At 47.4% G+C, this 15,351-nt stretch overlaps 1 protein-coding gene across 1 annotated transcript in view; it reads right to left on the bottom strand.

Moving 5' to 3' along the window:
• Positions 1-15,351, bottom strand: part of LOC120053278 (neural-cadherin-like) — a 115,437-nt gene that overhangs the window by 30,658 nt on the left and 69,428 nt on the right. The window contains exons 16-21 of the mRNA XM_039000416.1: positions 14,913-15,056; positions 13,136-13,419; positions 10,011-11,619; positions 6,262-6,355; positions 5,439-5,623; positions 3,408-3,634 (exon numbers count right to left, since the gene is read on the bottom strand). Of these exons, the coding sequence (XP_038856344.1) occupies positions 3,408-3,634; positions 5,439-5,623; positions 6,262-6,355; positions 10,011-11,619; positions 13,136-13,419; positions 14,913-15,056 (2,543 nt within the window). The remainder of the gene's footprint in view (positions 1-3,407; positions 3,635-5,438; positions 5,624-6,261; positions 6,356-10,010; positions 11,620-13,135; positions 13,420-14,912; positions 15,057-15,351) is intronic.

Below are 15,351 nucleotides of genomic sequence, written 5' to 3'. Positions count from 1 at the left end.
TGTTCATTGACTACAGCTCAGCGTTCAACACCATAGTGCCCTTTCAAGCTCATCACTAAGCTCAGGACCGCCACACTGACCCTCAACACCCTTCAGGGGTGCGTGCTTAGTCCCTTCCTGTATTCCCTGTTCACCCACGACTGCTCATGACTCCAACACCATCATAATGTTTGCCGACAACACAACGGTGGTAGGCCTGATTACCGGCGACGAGACAGCCTATAGGGAGGAGGTCAGAGACCTGGCAGTGTGATTCCAGGACAACAACCTCTCGCTCAACGTCAGCAAGACAAAGGAGCTGATCGTGGAGTACAGGAAATGGAAGGCCGAGCACAGCCCCATTCACATCAACAGGGCTGTAGTGGAGCAGGTCAAGAGCTTCAAGTTCCTCAGTGTCCACATCAGTAAGGAATTATCATGGTCTAAACATACCAACACAGTCGTAAAGAGGGGACAACAATGCCTCTTCCCCCTCAGGAGGCTGAAAAGATTTGGCATGGGCTGACAGATCCTCAAAAAGTTCTACAGCTGCACCATTGAGAGCATCTTGACTGGCTGCATCCACGCTTGGTATGGCAACTGCTTGGCATCCGACCCCCTTTTTAGTTACACTTTTATTTTACTATTTTGCACCGGCTCAATGCACACTCACTGGACTCTACCCACACACTCACACATACTACAATGACACTCCAACACACACATATATACTGTAGACTACCTACGACTACACACGCTCACACACATATTGACGCCACACACACATACACATAGAGACACTTTCACACTCTTTATATACACTGCTGCTACTCTGTTCATTATTTATCCTGATTGCCTAGTCACCCCTACCTACATGTACATATTACCTAACTACCTCGTACCTCTGCACATTGACTCAATATGGGCACTCCTTGTATATAGTCTCGTTATTTTTTTCATTGTGTTACTGTTTCCTTTTGTGATTTTTAGCAAATTTGTATTCTTTTTTAACATTGAACATTTTGTCTGGATTAGTGCCTGGATTAGGATCTGCGCCGCTTCCTCTGCGAGGTAGGGTGTTGTAGAGGAGTGCTATTCAAAGTCGTGGAACTGCAGTGGCATCGCAAAACGTAAAAAATCTAATATATAAATCAGAGTACAGATTATTGCATGGGACAATATATAAACGTTTTATTTATTTTTAACCTTTATTTAGCTAGACAAGTCAGTTAAGAACGAATTCTTATTTACAATGACGGCCTACCGGGGAACAGTGGGTTAACTGACTTGTTCAGGGGCAGAATGACAGATTTTTACCTTGTCAGCTCGGGGATTCGATCAAGCAACCTTTCAATTAAAAAATCTAAAGTTACAGATTTTACGGTTGTGACATTAGATTCGGGGTGTGGTAGGGTCGCAAGAAATTCTTTGTGAAAAGAATGTAGACCTTAGAAATTCTGTTGAAAAAAAATTGGGTCACCGCTGAAAACGTTTGAATACCATTGTTGTAGAGCATGAACCTGCAGGAGCGAGTCACTGCTTTGATGTTTGCAGAGAACAACAGGGTGTGTCCAGGGTCACACCAAGGTTCTTTGTACTTTGGGAGGGGGACACCGTGGAGTTCTCAACTGTGATGGAGATGTCTTAAAGCGGCCAGGCCTTCCCTGGGGAGGAAGGGCAGCTCTGTCTTGTCAAGGTTGAGCTCGAGGTGCTAGGCCCGAGATATCTGCTAAGCACGCAGAGATGCGTGTCACGACCTGAGTGTCAGAAGGGGGTTGAGTGTCATCCGCATAGCAATGATAGGAGAGACCATTTGTGGATATGACGGAGCCTAGTGACCTGATGCATAGAGAGATGAGGCGAGGGCCTAGAACCGAGCCCTGGGGGACACCAGTAGTGAGAGTGTTGTGAAGACACAGATCCTCTCCACGTCGCCTGGTACAGTAAGAGCGACCTGCCAGGTAGGATGCAATACAAGAGTGTGGAGAGCCTGAGACACCCAGCCCTGAGAGGGTGGAGAGGAGAATCTGATGGCTCACTGTGTCAAAGGCAGTGGATAGATCTAGGAGGATGTGAACAGAGGAGAGAGTGTCAGCTTTGGCTGTGCAGAGAGCTTCCGTGACACAGAGAAGAGCAGTCTCAGTTGAGTGACCTGTCTTGAATCCTGACTACTTAGGGTTTTACTACTTTGTTTTGGAAAGAAAATAAAGAAGGGATACTGGTCTGTAGTTTTCAAGTGTTGGTTTCTTGAGGAGGGGAGTGATTCAGGCCCGTTTGAAGTCAGAGGGGACACAAACAGTGATCAGGGATGAGTTGATGAGAGAAGTGAGGAATGGGAGAAGGTCTCCAGAGAAGGGAAGAGGGGATTGGGTCGAGCGACAGGTTGTCGGGCGGCTGGACCTCCACTAGTTGCAGGATTTCATCTGGAGAGAGAGGGGAGAGAGAGGTCAAGGAGTAGGGTAGTTCTGTTTGAGTGGGACCAGTGGACTTAATAGGCTGAGTGAATGAGGAGCGGATGTTGTCAACCTTCTTTTCAAAGTGGTTGACAAAGTTGTCTGCAGAGAGGGAGGAGGAGGGGGGATTAAGGAGGGAGGAGAAGGTGGGTTAGAAGCAGAAGTTTGAGATTTAGAGTGATTGAAAGTGGCTTTAGCAGCGTATACAGAAGAAGAGAAGGTAGAGAGGAGAGAGTAAAAGGATGATAGGTCATCCAGACGTTTAGTTTTCCTCCATTTTTGCTCTGTCCATTTTTGCTCTGTCCATTACAGCCCTGTTCTGTATGTTCGCAATGAGTCACTCATCCACGGAGCAGAAGGGGAGGGCCGAGCTGGCTGGGAGGAAAGGGGACAGTGTGAGTCATAGGATGCGGAAAGGGAGGAGAGTAGGGTCGAAGAGGCAGAATCAGGAGACAGGAGGGAGAAAGATTTAGTATAAGGGAGAGGTGATAGGATAGAAGAGGAGAGAGTAGTGAGAGAGAGAGAGCGAAGATTGCAACGGAGCATGACCATGTGGGTAGGGGCTGAGTGGCTAGGGTTGGAGGAGAGGAGACAGAAAAGGAAACAAGATAGTGATCAGAGACCTGGAGGGGGGGTTGCAGTGACGGCATTGTTGGGAATGGGTTCGTAAGTAAGCATTTCACGGTAAAGTCTACACCTGTTGTTTTCGGCGCACGTGACAAATAACATTTAATTTGCTTTGATTTAAAAGATAGAGGGAAGGAGTTGGGGAGAGATAGAGAAAGAGTGAGGAAGCAGGTATGAACACACAAGGGGGAGAGTTGGTGTGAACAACATGAATGAAAAAGATATGAATGCACACCACACCTCTTGGCTGATAAAGAAATGATCTCAAGAACGCCAAGCTCTGCTCTGCACCTAGAGATGTATGAGCTAAGATCCCTATCTTCAAGAAGGGAAAACTTTGAGGCGTACCTTCTTTTTATGCACCGCAAGGTATCCATGTAGTTTCTCTGGGCGAAGGTAGCTGTCGCTGTGCACAGAGAAGCGCACGTCCAGCGTCTTCAGTCCTACGTCTGTCAGGCTGAATACGTTGATGGCACCTGATCTGACGGACAGGTGTTCAGACAGGAAGCCCCTGAACATATCCTGTCGACTCGTCTTGTCCACCTGGGACTCAATAAAATCCCTGGCAGTGATGCCTACAGAAGGGAGAAATACAAACAAACACACACACACACACAGAAAGAGAGAGACACACATACACACATTCACTGAACGTTCACTACTCACTGACAGGCGGAGTGGATCAAAGTGTTCTCAGTCTTGGTTCTATTATCAAATGTAATCTCCAACATTCCTCTAGATTGACATATGCTGGCCACACGTCAGTTCACTCACCCATTAGGTGAAACTATTTTATTTACTGTTATTTAATTATTTCCAGCGAGACCCGACTCTTTGGCTCCGGTATAAACCATTTGACGGCCTCACTATTAAATAGATTTAGAGGTCAAAGCATTAGCTATGCGTCTCTTCTAATAATATCGGAGAGGGTGGAAAAAGTCATCTTTAATCTATACAAAATGAAAATGATTCCCTAGTATGCCTAATAGCCTTGTAGTCTATTCATACAATGGATTTTCAAATGTCAAGGACTAACCTGGCAGTTTGAAATTGACCTTTACAATTGGGATATGCCCAGAGAGAGCCACAAGACCAAGACATTAAACTGCATTTTTTTTGGTGAAAAAGGCACCACATGTTTGACACACACTGCTACTTGAAGTGATAGGGACTATTGGTCGTATAGATTTGTGGTAAAGTACATGCCTTACAGCTTGTAAGGGAGACGGTGAGACCCACATTCAACGTAAAATGCTTTGATCTTTAGGAAAAGCTTAAAAAGCAACCTGGATCCATTGGGTTTGCTAGCTCACAGTGGAGCCTCAGGAGGACCAATTCCAGATCCCGAGACTTTATAACTCATTTCTTCTTCTTTCTCCTGTTTAAATTCACTGAGCAGACGCTGATTCCACCTTAATTCATTTGACAACCTCATAATCACCCACTTAATGTCAGAGTTTATTCAATCATAATAACAATAACTTGGCAGTTATTGTCTTTCTCAAACCAAACACATTTCAATGAAAGCTACACTCTATATCGCTCCAACAAAGGAACGAAAGAAAAGAAGAAAAAAAACAGATGCTTGGTGTGGGTGGAAAGACAAGTGACAGAGAGCGAGAGAAAGGAAAACAAATGGAAAAAGTAACTTATGTTGACAGGTTCAGACTTCAGAGCTCGTATCAACATAAACTTTGTTAGATAATCTTCTCCTATAGAGCAATCCTGCTGTGGAGTAACAGCAGCAGCAGTAGCATCAATGTAGTTGTTGAACTGTGAGTTGATCATGACTTGACTAGGGCCTGAAGCTTTTATTAATCCCGTGACCTGACGGGAGAAACTTTTGGCCCAAACTTTCTCCTGTCAAGTCACGTAATGTAGTCGTAAAAAAAAAAACTAGTGACCGTAGGCTCTGTCTGAAAACCTCACTAGCTGCCAAATTATTACTTATTCTGTTCTTGTTTCCTGAACTCCTCTCCAAGCTCATTGGATGAGGAGGTCCAGAGAGAGACCTTGAGTCCTATCCTCCAATGCGCTTTGAGAGGAATTGAGGAAACAATAAGGATAGAGGAAACAAGGATTTGACAGCTAATATTCTTTTCAGACACAGCCTTTATCACGAGGGCCCTGTGTTTTGGCTAATCAAATCACATGACCTGGATTTTAATCATTATTTTCAGCCTCTTCCCAGAAATTCGAATTAGACCAAAAATGAATGAAATTGTCTGAGGATGGTGCTATGACGTAAAAGAAAAGGGGACAGTTTGATGAAAAAGCTTTAAATAAAGGTTAAACTGTGACATGATTAACCAAAACACAAGGCCCTATCATAGACTGTAGATTAGATTAGAACGACACTGTCACGCTGCTGTAGCCTACCTGTGAGACGCAGGGAGGCTGACAAATGGATTGCCTTGTCCTCCAGCTCCCGCACGTGAACTGTGACCCGCGACACCACGTCCGGCCACACCCCATCCGACACGCCCACTCTGAGATAGTAGCTGCCCGCTAGGGTATGCTGTCTGATGGCCAGGTGACCTGTACTCTTGTCTAAGGTGAAATACCTGTTGGTAGGGCAAGGACGTTGTGGAAAACTTGAATGACTGGGTAGTATTCATTAGGGCGTGCAATGGAAAATCTTTAAAAAAATATATAAGTAAGGAAATAAGTGTCTATTATTGGACAAGGCCAAAAAGTTCCTCCTTGTTCAAGTCCATATGAATAAAACAGGAATGTGTCAAATATGCAATTGGGATTTTTCTTTTACTCCCTGACTGTGTTAGATGCTAAATTGTAAACAATCGCAGAGAAAACATTATTTTATCCTTTTCCCCCCACAATTCCACCAGTTGACAGGATACAAATGCATCCTCTGATTGCTCTGAATATGATTGCAATGTTCAGCATAGTAGCAATCACTGTTGATCATATTTCTTCATCATTTCAACACATAGGGAACGTTCTTTAGGGGTCGAGGCCATCGGATCAGATGTACATGTTGAATAAGCACTCGCTGACCAAGTATGAAATGGTGTTGATTTTATATGACATCCTCCAATCCCTTCCATCTCTATTTGTATCCCTCATATGTTAACTGTTTAACTGATTAACTGTCCTGTACATAGAGAACTCCTGTAACATGTCGTCAATGGTGTGTTCTTACTTATGACTCACTCTCATTATAGACAAACGTAACACCTACTTCATTCCTCTTGCGTCTAAGGTGTAGGTTTTGTTGTCCCAATCATCAGGATCAGGGGCATAGACCTTGCCCAGTGAAGTAGTCTGCATCTTTCCTGTACAACGCACACAAAGACATTGATTTTGTCTGAAAACAAACCCAACGTGATAGAGGCCCCAGGTCGCTTATCTTTAGCCCTTTTCTTATTTGCTGTTCTGTGATTCTGCTGTTTCTGTTCTCCCTATTCTGTTCATGAGTGTGAAGTCCCACTGTCTGGGTTGAATAGACTCCCAGTACTTGAGCTGCGAGGAGCGCTGAGGGCTTAAGGAAGTCAGGGCTATCTCAGTATGGATTATGTTATTATCGAGTCCCAGCGCCAGGGTACTGCAGCTGGGTAAACAATGGGAGCCTGTATGAATGTACGTGTCATGTTGCTGCAGTGTTTCATACAATTACTGAAAACTAAACTGAAACAGCCAGGTCCATGATCAGAATAATTAATTGGCCTAACAATCCCCCCTGAGGAACACCACAGATCTCGTAATGTTCAGGTCAACATTAGGGCCAGATACAATTAGTAGAGCGGAGAGCGTGTGGGGGGTAGAATGTTGTTAAACCTGAAGGAAGGATTTGCAATCAAGAATCATGAAATGCTGAAAAGAAATTGTAATATTAGCCGCAGGTGTATCAATTACGCATTCAGACAACACAGGTACGCAGAAAGAACATTTCCTACCTTAGTCAACTCTTAGTCCGCATCCTCCCTGCTGTGCTAACTTGGGTAAAATCCTGGACCCATATTCACATAGCATCTCAAAGTTGGAGTGCTAACATTGGACACATTTGACCTTTTAAATCATAATGAATAAAAGGGGGAATAAAAATCTGAACCTAAATCAGCAATCCTTCTCTCAGACACTCCTACTCCCAGACACTCCTACTCCCAGACACTCCTACTCCCAGACACTCCTACTCCCAGACACTCCTACTCCCAGACACTCCTACTCCCAGACACTCCTACTCTCAGACACTCCTACTCTCAGACACTCCTACTCCCAGACACTCCTACTCTCAGACACTCCTACTCTCAGACACTCCTACTCCCAGACACTCCTACTCCCAGACACTCCTTCTCTCAGACACTCCTACTCCCAGACACTCCTTCTCTCAGACACTCCTACTCCCAGACACTCCTTCTCTCAGACACTCCTACTCCCAGACACTCCTACTCCCAGACACTCCTACTCCCAGACACTCCTACTCCCAGACACTCCTACTCTCAGACACTCCTACTCTCAGACACTCCTACTCTCAGACACTCCTACTCTCAAACACACCTAGACCCTCCTACTATCAGACACTCTTAATCCCAGACACTCCTAGACACTCCTACTCTCAGACACTCCTACTCTCATACAATCCTAGACACTCCTACTCTCAGACACTCCTAGACACTCCTACTCCTAGACACTCCTACTCTCAGACACTTCTACTCACAGACACTCCTGGACACTCCTACTCCTAGACACTCCTACTATCAGACACTCCTACTCCTAGACACTCCCACTATCAGACACTCCTCTCAGACACTCCTAGACACTCCTACTCTCAGACACTCCTACTCTCAGACAATCCTACTCCCAGACACTCCTACTCCCAGACACTCCTACTCCTAGACACTCCTACTATCAGACACTCCTACTCCTAGACACTCCCACTATAAGGCACTCCTACTCCTAGACACTCCTACTATCAGACACTCCTACTCCTAGACACTCCTACTATCAGACACTCCTTCTCTCAGACACTCCCAGACACTCCTACTCCCAGACACTCCTTCTCTCAGACAATCCTACTCCCAGACACTCCTACTCCCAGACACTCCTACTCTCAGACACTCCTTCTCTCAGACACTCCTACTCCCAGACACTCCTTCTCTCAGACACTCCTTCTCCCAGACACTCCTTCTCCCAGACACTCCTACTCTCAGACACTCCTACTCTCAGACACTCCTACTCCCAGACACTCCTACTCTCAGACACTCCTACTCCCAAACACACCTAGACCCTCCTACTATCAGACACTCTTACTCTCAGACACTCCTAGACACTCCTACTCTCAGACACTCCTACTCTCAGACACTCCTAGACACTCCTACTCTCAGACACTCCTAGACACTCCTACTCCTAGACACTCCTACTCTCAGACACTTCTACTCACAGACACTCCTGGACACTCCTACTCCTAGACACTCCTACTATCAGACACTCCTACTCCTAGACACTCCCACTATCAGACACTCCTTCTCTCAGACACTCCTAGACACTCCTACTCTCAGACAATACTAGACACTCCTACTCCTAGAAACTACTAGACAATCCTACTCCTAGACACTCCTACTCTCAGACACTCCTTCTCTCAGAAACTCCAAGACACTTCTACTCTCAGACACTCCTGGACACTCCTACTCCTAGACACTCCTACTATCAGACACTTCTTCTCTCAGACACTCATAGACACTCCTACTCTCAGACACTACTAGACACTCCTACTCTCAGACACTACTAGACACTCCTACTCCTAGACACTACTAGACACTCCTACTCCTAGACACTCCTCCTCTCACACACTCCTTATCTCAGAAACTCCTAGACATTCCTACTCTCAGACACTACTAGACACCCCTACTCTCAGACACTCCTAGACAATCCTACTCCTAGACACTCCTACTCCCAGACACTCGTACTCCCAGACACTCCTACTCCCAGACACTCCTACTCCTAGACACTCATACTCCTAGACACTCATACTCCTAGACACTCATACTCCTAGACACTCATATTCCTAGACACTCCTTATCGCAGACACTCCTAGACACTCCTACTCCTAGACACTCCTACTCCCAGACACTCCTACTCCCAGACACTCCTACTCCCAGACACTCCTACTCCCAGACACTCCTACTCTCAGACACTCCTACTCTCAGACACTCCTACTCTCAGACACTCCTCCTCTCAGACACTCCAAGACACTCTTACTCCTAGACAATCCTGATCTCAGACACTCCTACTCCTAGACACTCCTACTCCTAGATACTCCTTATCTCAGACACTCCTACTCTCAGACACTCATACTCCTAGACATTCCTACTCCTAGACACTCCTTATCTCAGACACTCCTAGACACTCCTACCCTCAGACATCCTAAACTCAGGCATTCCTTCTCTCAGACACTCCTACTCTCAGACACTCCAAGACACTCTTACTCCTAGACACTCCTGCTCCAGACACTCTTACTCCAAGACACTCCAACTCCTAGACACTCCTACTCCTAGACACTCCTACTCGCAGACACTCCTACTCGCAGACACTCCTACTCCTAGGCACTCCTTCTCTCAGACACTCCTTCTCTCAGACACTCCTTCTCTCAGACACTCCTACTCTCAGACACTCCTACTCTCAGACACTCCTACTCCTAGGCACTCCTACTCCCAGACACTCCTTCTCTCAGACACTCCTTCTCCCAGACACTCCTTCTCTCAGACACTCCTTCTCCCAGACACTCCTACTCTCAGACACTCCTACTCTCAGACTCTCCTTCTCTCAGACACTCCTACTCTCAGACTCTCCTACTCCCAGACACTCCTACTCTCAGACTCTCCTTCTCTCAGACACTCCTACTCTCAGACTCTCCTACTCTTAGGCACTTAATGAATACCAAAAGTTGACTGAAAAAGTTGTCTGACACTTGTCTTAAAGTGAGGAACTCACCCCTCCGGCTGTGGACGTAAATCTCCTTCTCTCCCTCCTGGTGGGCGTTGTCGTTCTGGTCACCCACAGTGACGGTGAGTGTGTTGGTGACCGTCATTGGCGGACGACCGCTGTCTGTCATGACCAAGGGCAGGAAGAACTCCCTCTGCCGCTCGCGGTCGAAGCGGTGCAGCGCCGTGAGCGTTGCCGTGCCGTCACCATGGTCTTGCAGGTGGAAGTCAGGGGCGTAGAGGCGAGGGAGAGAGAGGGAGAAGGGAGGCCCGTTCTCAAGGGAGTCCCTGTCGATAACGTGGAGCAGGGTAGAGGTCTGGTTGAGCCACACCACCTGTGGAGCAGGGCTGTTCTCCCAGAGGACAGGGTTATAGGTCACCTCCAGCTCTGGCCCATTGTCATTTACATCCAGCAGGCTCAGCTGGACCGTGGTGCTACCCGTCAAGGCTGGACTACCCCGGTCTGTCGCTAGGACAACCAGTTGGTACTCTGCCACGATTTCTCTGTCTAGCGGGCGGGTCACGGTCATGATGCCGTTTCCGTCCACTGTGAAATGACTGTACGGGTCTGACTCTGGGGAGATGCTATAGATTATTTCCCCATTCAGGTCAGAGTCTGAGTCGCTGGCCCTCACCTGGGTAATACTGGTTCCCACTGCAACATCCTCTGGCAGAGGGGCGAGGGGGTAGGAGGTGGGGGCGAACACTGGGACGTGGTCATTCTCGTCTACCACCTGGATGATGCAGTGGATGAGGCTGGAGAAGTCGGAGTCCTCCACACGAATGGTGAGGTTGAATTGTTGCTCGCCGGGCCTCTCGTAATCCAGCCTCTTTCTCAGCCTCAGAGTTCCAGACTGCTCTGCTTTGTGGCTCACCATGTAGAACCTCTCACCCTGATCCCCTGCCACCACACTGAAGCCCAGCAGGCCGTGAGCCCCTGAGTCTGGGTCCACAGCATCCAGCTTCAGCACGGTTGAGTCTGGAGGGCTGCTCTCAGACACACGAGCCCCGCACCACTTCTCTTTGAACCGGGGGGTGTGGTCATTCAGGTCCGTGATGATGATAGTGGCGGTAGCCGTGCCCATCATACCCTCTCCATCCTTGGCTTCAACCACCAGTTGGTGCCGCTCTGCCACCTCCCTGTCCAACCCACCGGTTGCCACTGAGATGGTGCCTGTACTGGCGTCAACGGTGAAGAAGTCGGCGGCTCCCGCGTCATGCGCGTTCTCGATGATACGGTAGGAGAGGATGGCGTTCTGACCCACCGCCGTGTCATCAAGGTCCGTCGCCGTCATCTCCATGACGAAGGTACCTGGGGGCGAGTTCTCGGCCACGTTGCCGTGACAGCCGTCGGGCACGCAGACAAAGGAAGGCGCATTGTCATTGATGTCCCAAACGTTGATGATGACATCAGTGAAGCCGGTGAGCCCCTCCCCTTCCTCGTCTGTGGCCAGGACCACAAAGCGCCACACTGCCCGCTCCTCGCGGTCCAGTGTCTTCTGGGCGTATATTTTCCCTGTGATCTCGTCGATCACAAACTTAGACTCCGATCCCTGACCGTGAAGAGAGTAGCGCACGGCAACTTGGTCTGCATCCTTGTCTGGGTCTATGGCTGTCACCTGGAAAGACACACAAAACTCATCAACATCGGTGTGTGTGTGTGTGTGTGTGTGTGTGTGTGTGTGTGTGTGTGTGTGTGTGTGTGTGTGTGTGTGTGTGTGTGTGTGTGTGTGTGTGTGTGTGTGTGTGTGTGTGTGTGTGTGTGTGTGCCTGTCTTTATAAGCATAAATCCCATCAATCTATTTTTTTATTTATTTTATTTATTTTTTATTTAGCGAGGGCCAGCCGACTAGAGCATACAGGTCGCAGTGGTGGGTGGTACAAGGTGATTTGGTAACAAAACGGATGGCACTGTGATAGACTGCATCCAGTTTGCTGAGTAGAGTGTTGGAAGCTATTTTGTAGATTACATCGCCGAAGTCGAGGATCGGTAGGATAGTCAATTTTACTAGGGTAAGTTTGGCGGCGTGAGTGAAGGAGGCTTTGTTGTGAAATAGAAAGCCGATTCTAGATTTGATTTTGGATTGGAGATGTTTAATATGAGTCTGGAAGGAGAGTTTACAGTCTAACCAGACACCTAGGTATTTATAGTTGTCCACATATTCTAGGTCGGAACCGTCTAGGGTGGTGATGCTAGTCGGGCGGGCGGGTGCGGGCAGCGAACAGTTGAAAAGCATGCATTTGGTTTTACTAGCGTTTAAGAGCAGTTGGAGGCCACGGAAGGAGTGTTGTATGGCATTGAAGCTCGTTTGGAGGTTAGTTAGCACAGTGTCCAAGGAAGGGCCAGAAGTATACAGAATGGTGTCGTCTGCGTAGAGGTGGATCAGGGAATCGCCCGCAGCAAGAGCGACATCATTGGTATATACAGAGAAAAGTGTCGGCCCGAGAATTGAACCCTGTGGTACCCGCATAGAGACTGCCAGAGGTCCGTACAACATGCCCTCCGATTTGACACACTGAACTCTGTCTGCAAAGTAGTTGGTGAACCAAGCGAGGCAGTCATTAGAAAAACCAAGGCTATTGAGTCTGCCGATAAGAATACAGTGATTGACAGAGTCGAAAGCCTTGGCCAGGTCAATGAAGACGGCTGCACAGTACTGTCTTTTATCGATGGCGGTTATGATATCGTTTAGTACCTTGAGCGTGGCTGAGGTGCACCCGTGACCGGCTCGGAAGCCGGATTGCACAGCGGAGAAGCCAGCGGAGAAGCCATTGGTTATGAAGTAGAAAGTAGACTAGTTATGTACATGCATGACATACAGAAGCATGGATTTGATTTTTATGCTTGATAAAGATTATTCTGGGTACATGACTGTTTGTGCATTCAAAATGAACCCCTGGCTTGTCAAACAACAAAACTATGTCTTGACTCAAGCAGAAACAGACAGGCACTCAGGCTAGAGACAGAAATATCTTGTCGAGTGATATCCATTGTAGTTATCAGCTACGTCTAGCACATGTACAGTATGACATACAGAGCATGCATTTTACATGGTTGTGTGAGCCTCGGTACCTGACTGCACAAGCTGAAACAGACTGGCACCCAGGTTAGAGAAAGAACTCTGAGACACACACCTGAAGCACAAAGACCGGCGAGCCATCTAGCTCCTCGGTCACTGAGCCGTAGTACTCATTCATAGAGAAGACTGGAGCCTCATCGTTCTTGTTGACCACGTTGACCACCACAGCAGCGTAGTCCTCCCACTTCCCGTCCGATGCCAGCACCAGCAGCTTGTACCTCTTCTGCATCTCGTAGTCCAGAGGCTGGGCGATGAAGATGGTTCCCACTTCAGGCTCCATGTCAAACACCCCTCCGGTGTTGCCCGATGTGATCTGGTAACGCAGCTTGGCGTTGGCACCTGTGGTGGGACCAGGGAGTGAAGAAATTGACATTCCTGAAGGTGGAGTTCTGGATGCTGTTCGTAGAGTTAGAGCAAGTCTGAAATTGCACCCTATTCCCTGCATAGTGCTCTAAAGTGCACTATATAGAAAATAGGGTGCCATTTTGGACAAAAGTACGTAAGTAGCTTTGGCAAGAGCCTATCTCCTGTTTCTGTAGCGTGAGGCAGCTTGAAGTACTGTACAAGTACACCCCCTGGACAGGACGCTAGTCTAATGCACGTCCTTTTTGGACATACCTCATTGTTAGCTAGCATTATGTGCCAGACTGTTCCTGCATTCAACAAGTTGATGTTATTGTTACCTTGTTTAACAAGACAATGACATGTTGGCTAGAGCAGAAACAGACTGTGCTGTATGTAAACAGGTTGTAGGCCTCCATTCCTGTGTAAGGTACACCTGCCAAATTGAACCCCTGCCTATGTCACCTTGAGGGTTTGAGAAATGGACCAATGGGGAAGTAGATATCTGAACTTCTCTGCTGTGTCTCCATGGACACCATCCAGTGAGTTTATGGTCCCCAGATAAATTAATCCCCTGTATGTTTCATGGCTCCCCTTTCAATCAGTCTGTTGTGTTAAAGCCCAATGTAAATGCTAGTCTAATCTCTGCTATTAACACAAATCAGCAGACAAAGCACTCCCTCTGGGCTCTCCAATAAGCTTATACTGCAGTCAAGCCCGTGTGTGGATTTTTTAAACAAGACAGATTGGGCTTAGGCTCCCGAGCAGAACTGCTAACTTTCTATGTTGGGGGCTGGTGCTTTCTGGTCGTTCATCATGGCTTGGTTGAGGCTAGTGCTACATACACTACAAGCTAAGCCGCACTGACCCCGCTTGCGATAAATGCTTGATTAACAAGCCAAAACATGGCCGATAAAGGGATATTACGCCGAGTGTTGCTGCTGTATCAGGGATGAGCTGGTTTATCACACCAAATCCCACCCACCTACTGTGTAGGAGTGTGTCTGTCTTTTGACGATTAAATGGTTGCGTCCTAATGTAGCACAGGGTGGCTCAGCTCATCTCTCTCAGCATGATTTAATCAGAACTCAATCCAGATGTGGCACTTGTGGTGAGTCCTTTTTTTACATTTGTAACTCTTCACTGCCCTCACTGTCTCAAAAACTAGACAATTTACTCGTGTCTGGGGTTGGGGAAAATGTAATTATTTGATTGATAGCCACCACTGACCAAGGTGTAGTGTCACACCAAGGACAGTTTTGGCCAGGCACAAAATGTGAAAAACAGACTTTTCCCCTCAGGTTTCAAAAGTCCCCATGAAATGTTAATCCTGTGCCAGGTTACCTTCCTCACTGCCACAGTGCCATAACCTGCACTCCCTAGAAAATAGAAATGTTATTAATGTGTAACACTGCCATGAGTGCCAATGTGTCATCTCTGGTTTTATCCTCTCTCTTTCTTCCCCTGCCATCTCATCCTGCCTTCCATACCTTCATCTTCGTCATTAGCTCCGACGGTGACAACAGCCAGGCCGACATCTGCGTCCTCGTCAATGCCGACTTCATAGAGACGCGGAGCAAAGACGGGTTTGTTATCGTTCACGTCGCTGATGAAAACCCGCACATATGCTGTGTCTGCAAGAAGAACGACAAGAGGAAGGAGATTAAACGCCATGGAGCTACAACTCGGTATGTCATCCTCCACTCTCTCTCTCCTCTCATCCTAACACTTCTCTTTCCATCCAATCCCTCTTTACATCAGAGGACGTCGGCAGTCACAGTGTGAGCCTACTACACTTTTGAAGGGGAGAAAGAGCACTTAACCCAATGTAATGTGCCTCACTTGACAAGGAAATCGGAAATAGTGTTATTCTCGATTAGGTGTTTGAAATGACAGAAATTATTCAACCATGGTTTTAGCCGGGTTACA

Source organism: Salvelinus namaycush, chromosome 9, assembly GCF_016432855.1.
Source record: "Salvelinus namaycush isolate Seneca chromosome 9, SaNama_1.0, whole genome shotgun sequence".
NCBI lineage: Eukaryota > Metazoa > Chordata > Actinopteri > Salmoniformes > Salmonidae > Salvelinus > Salvelinus namaycush.
The sequence above is the reverse complement of the archived record's forward strand: the minus strand, read 5'-3'. Positions and strand labels throughout refer to the sequence as shown.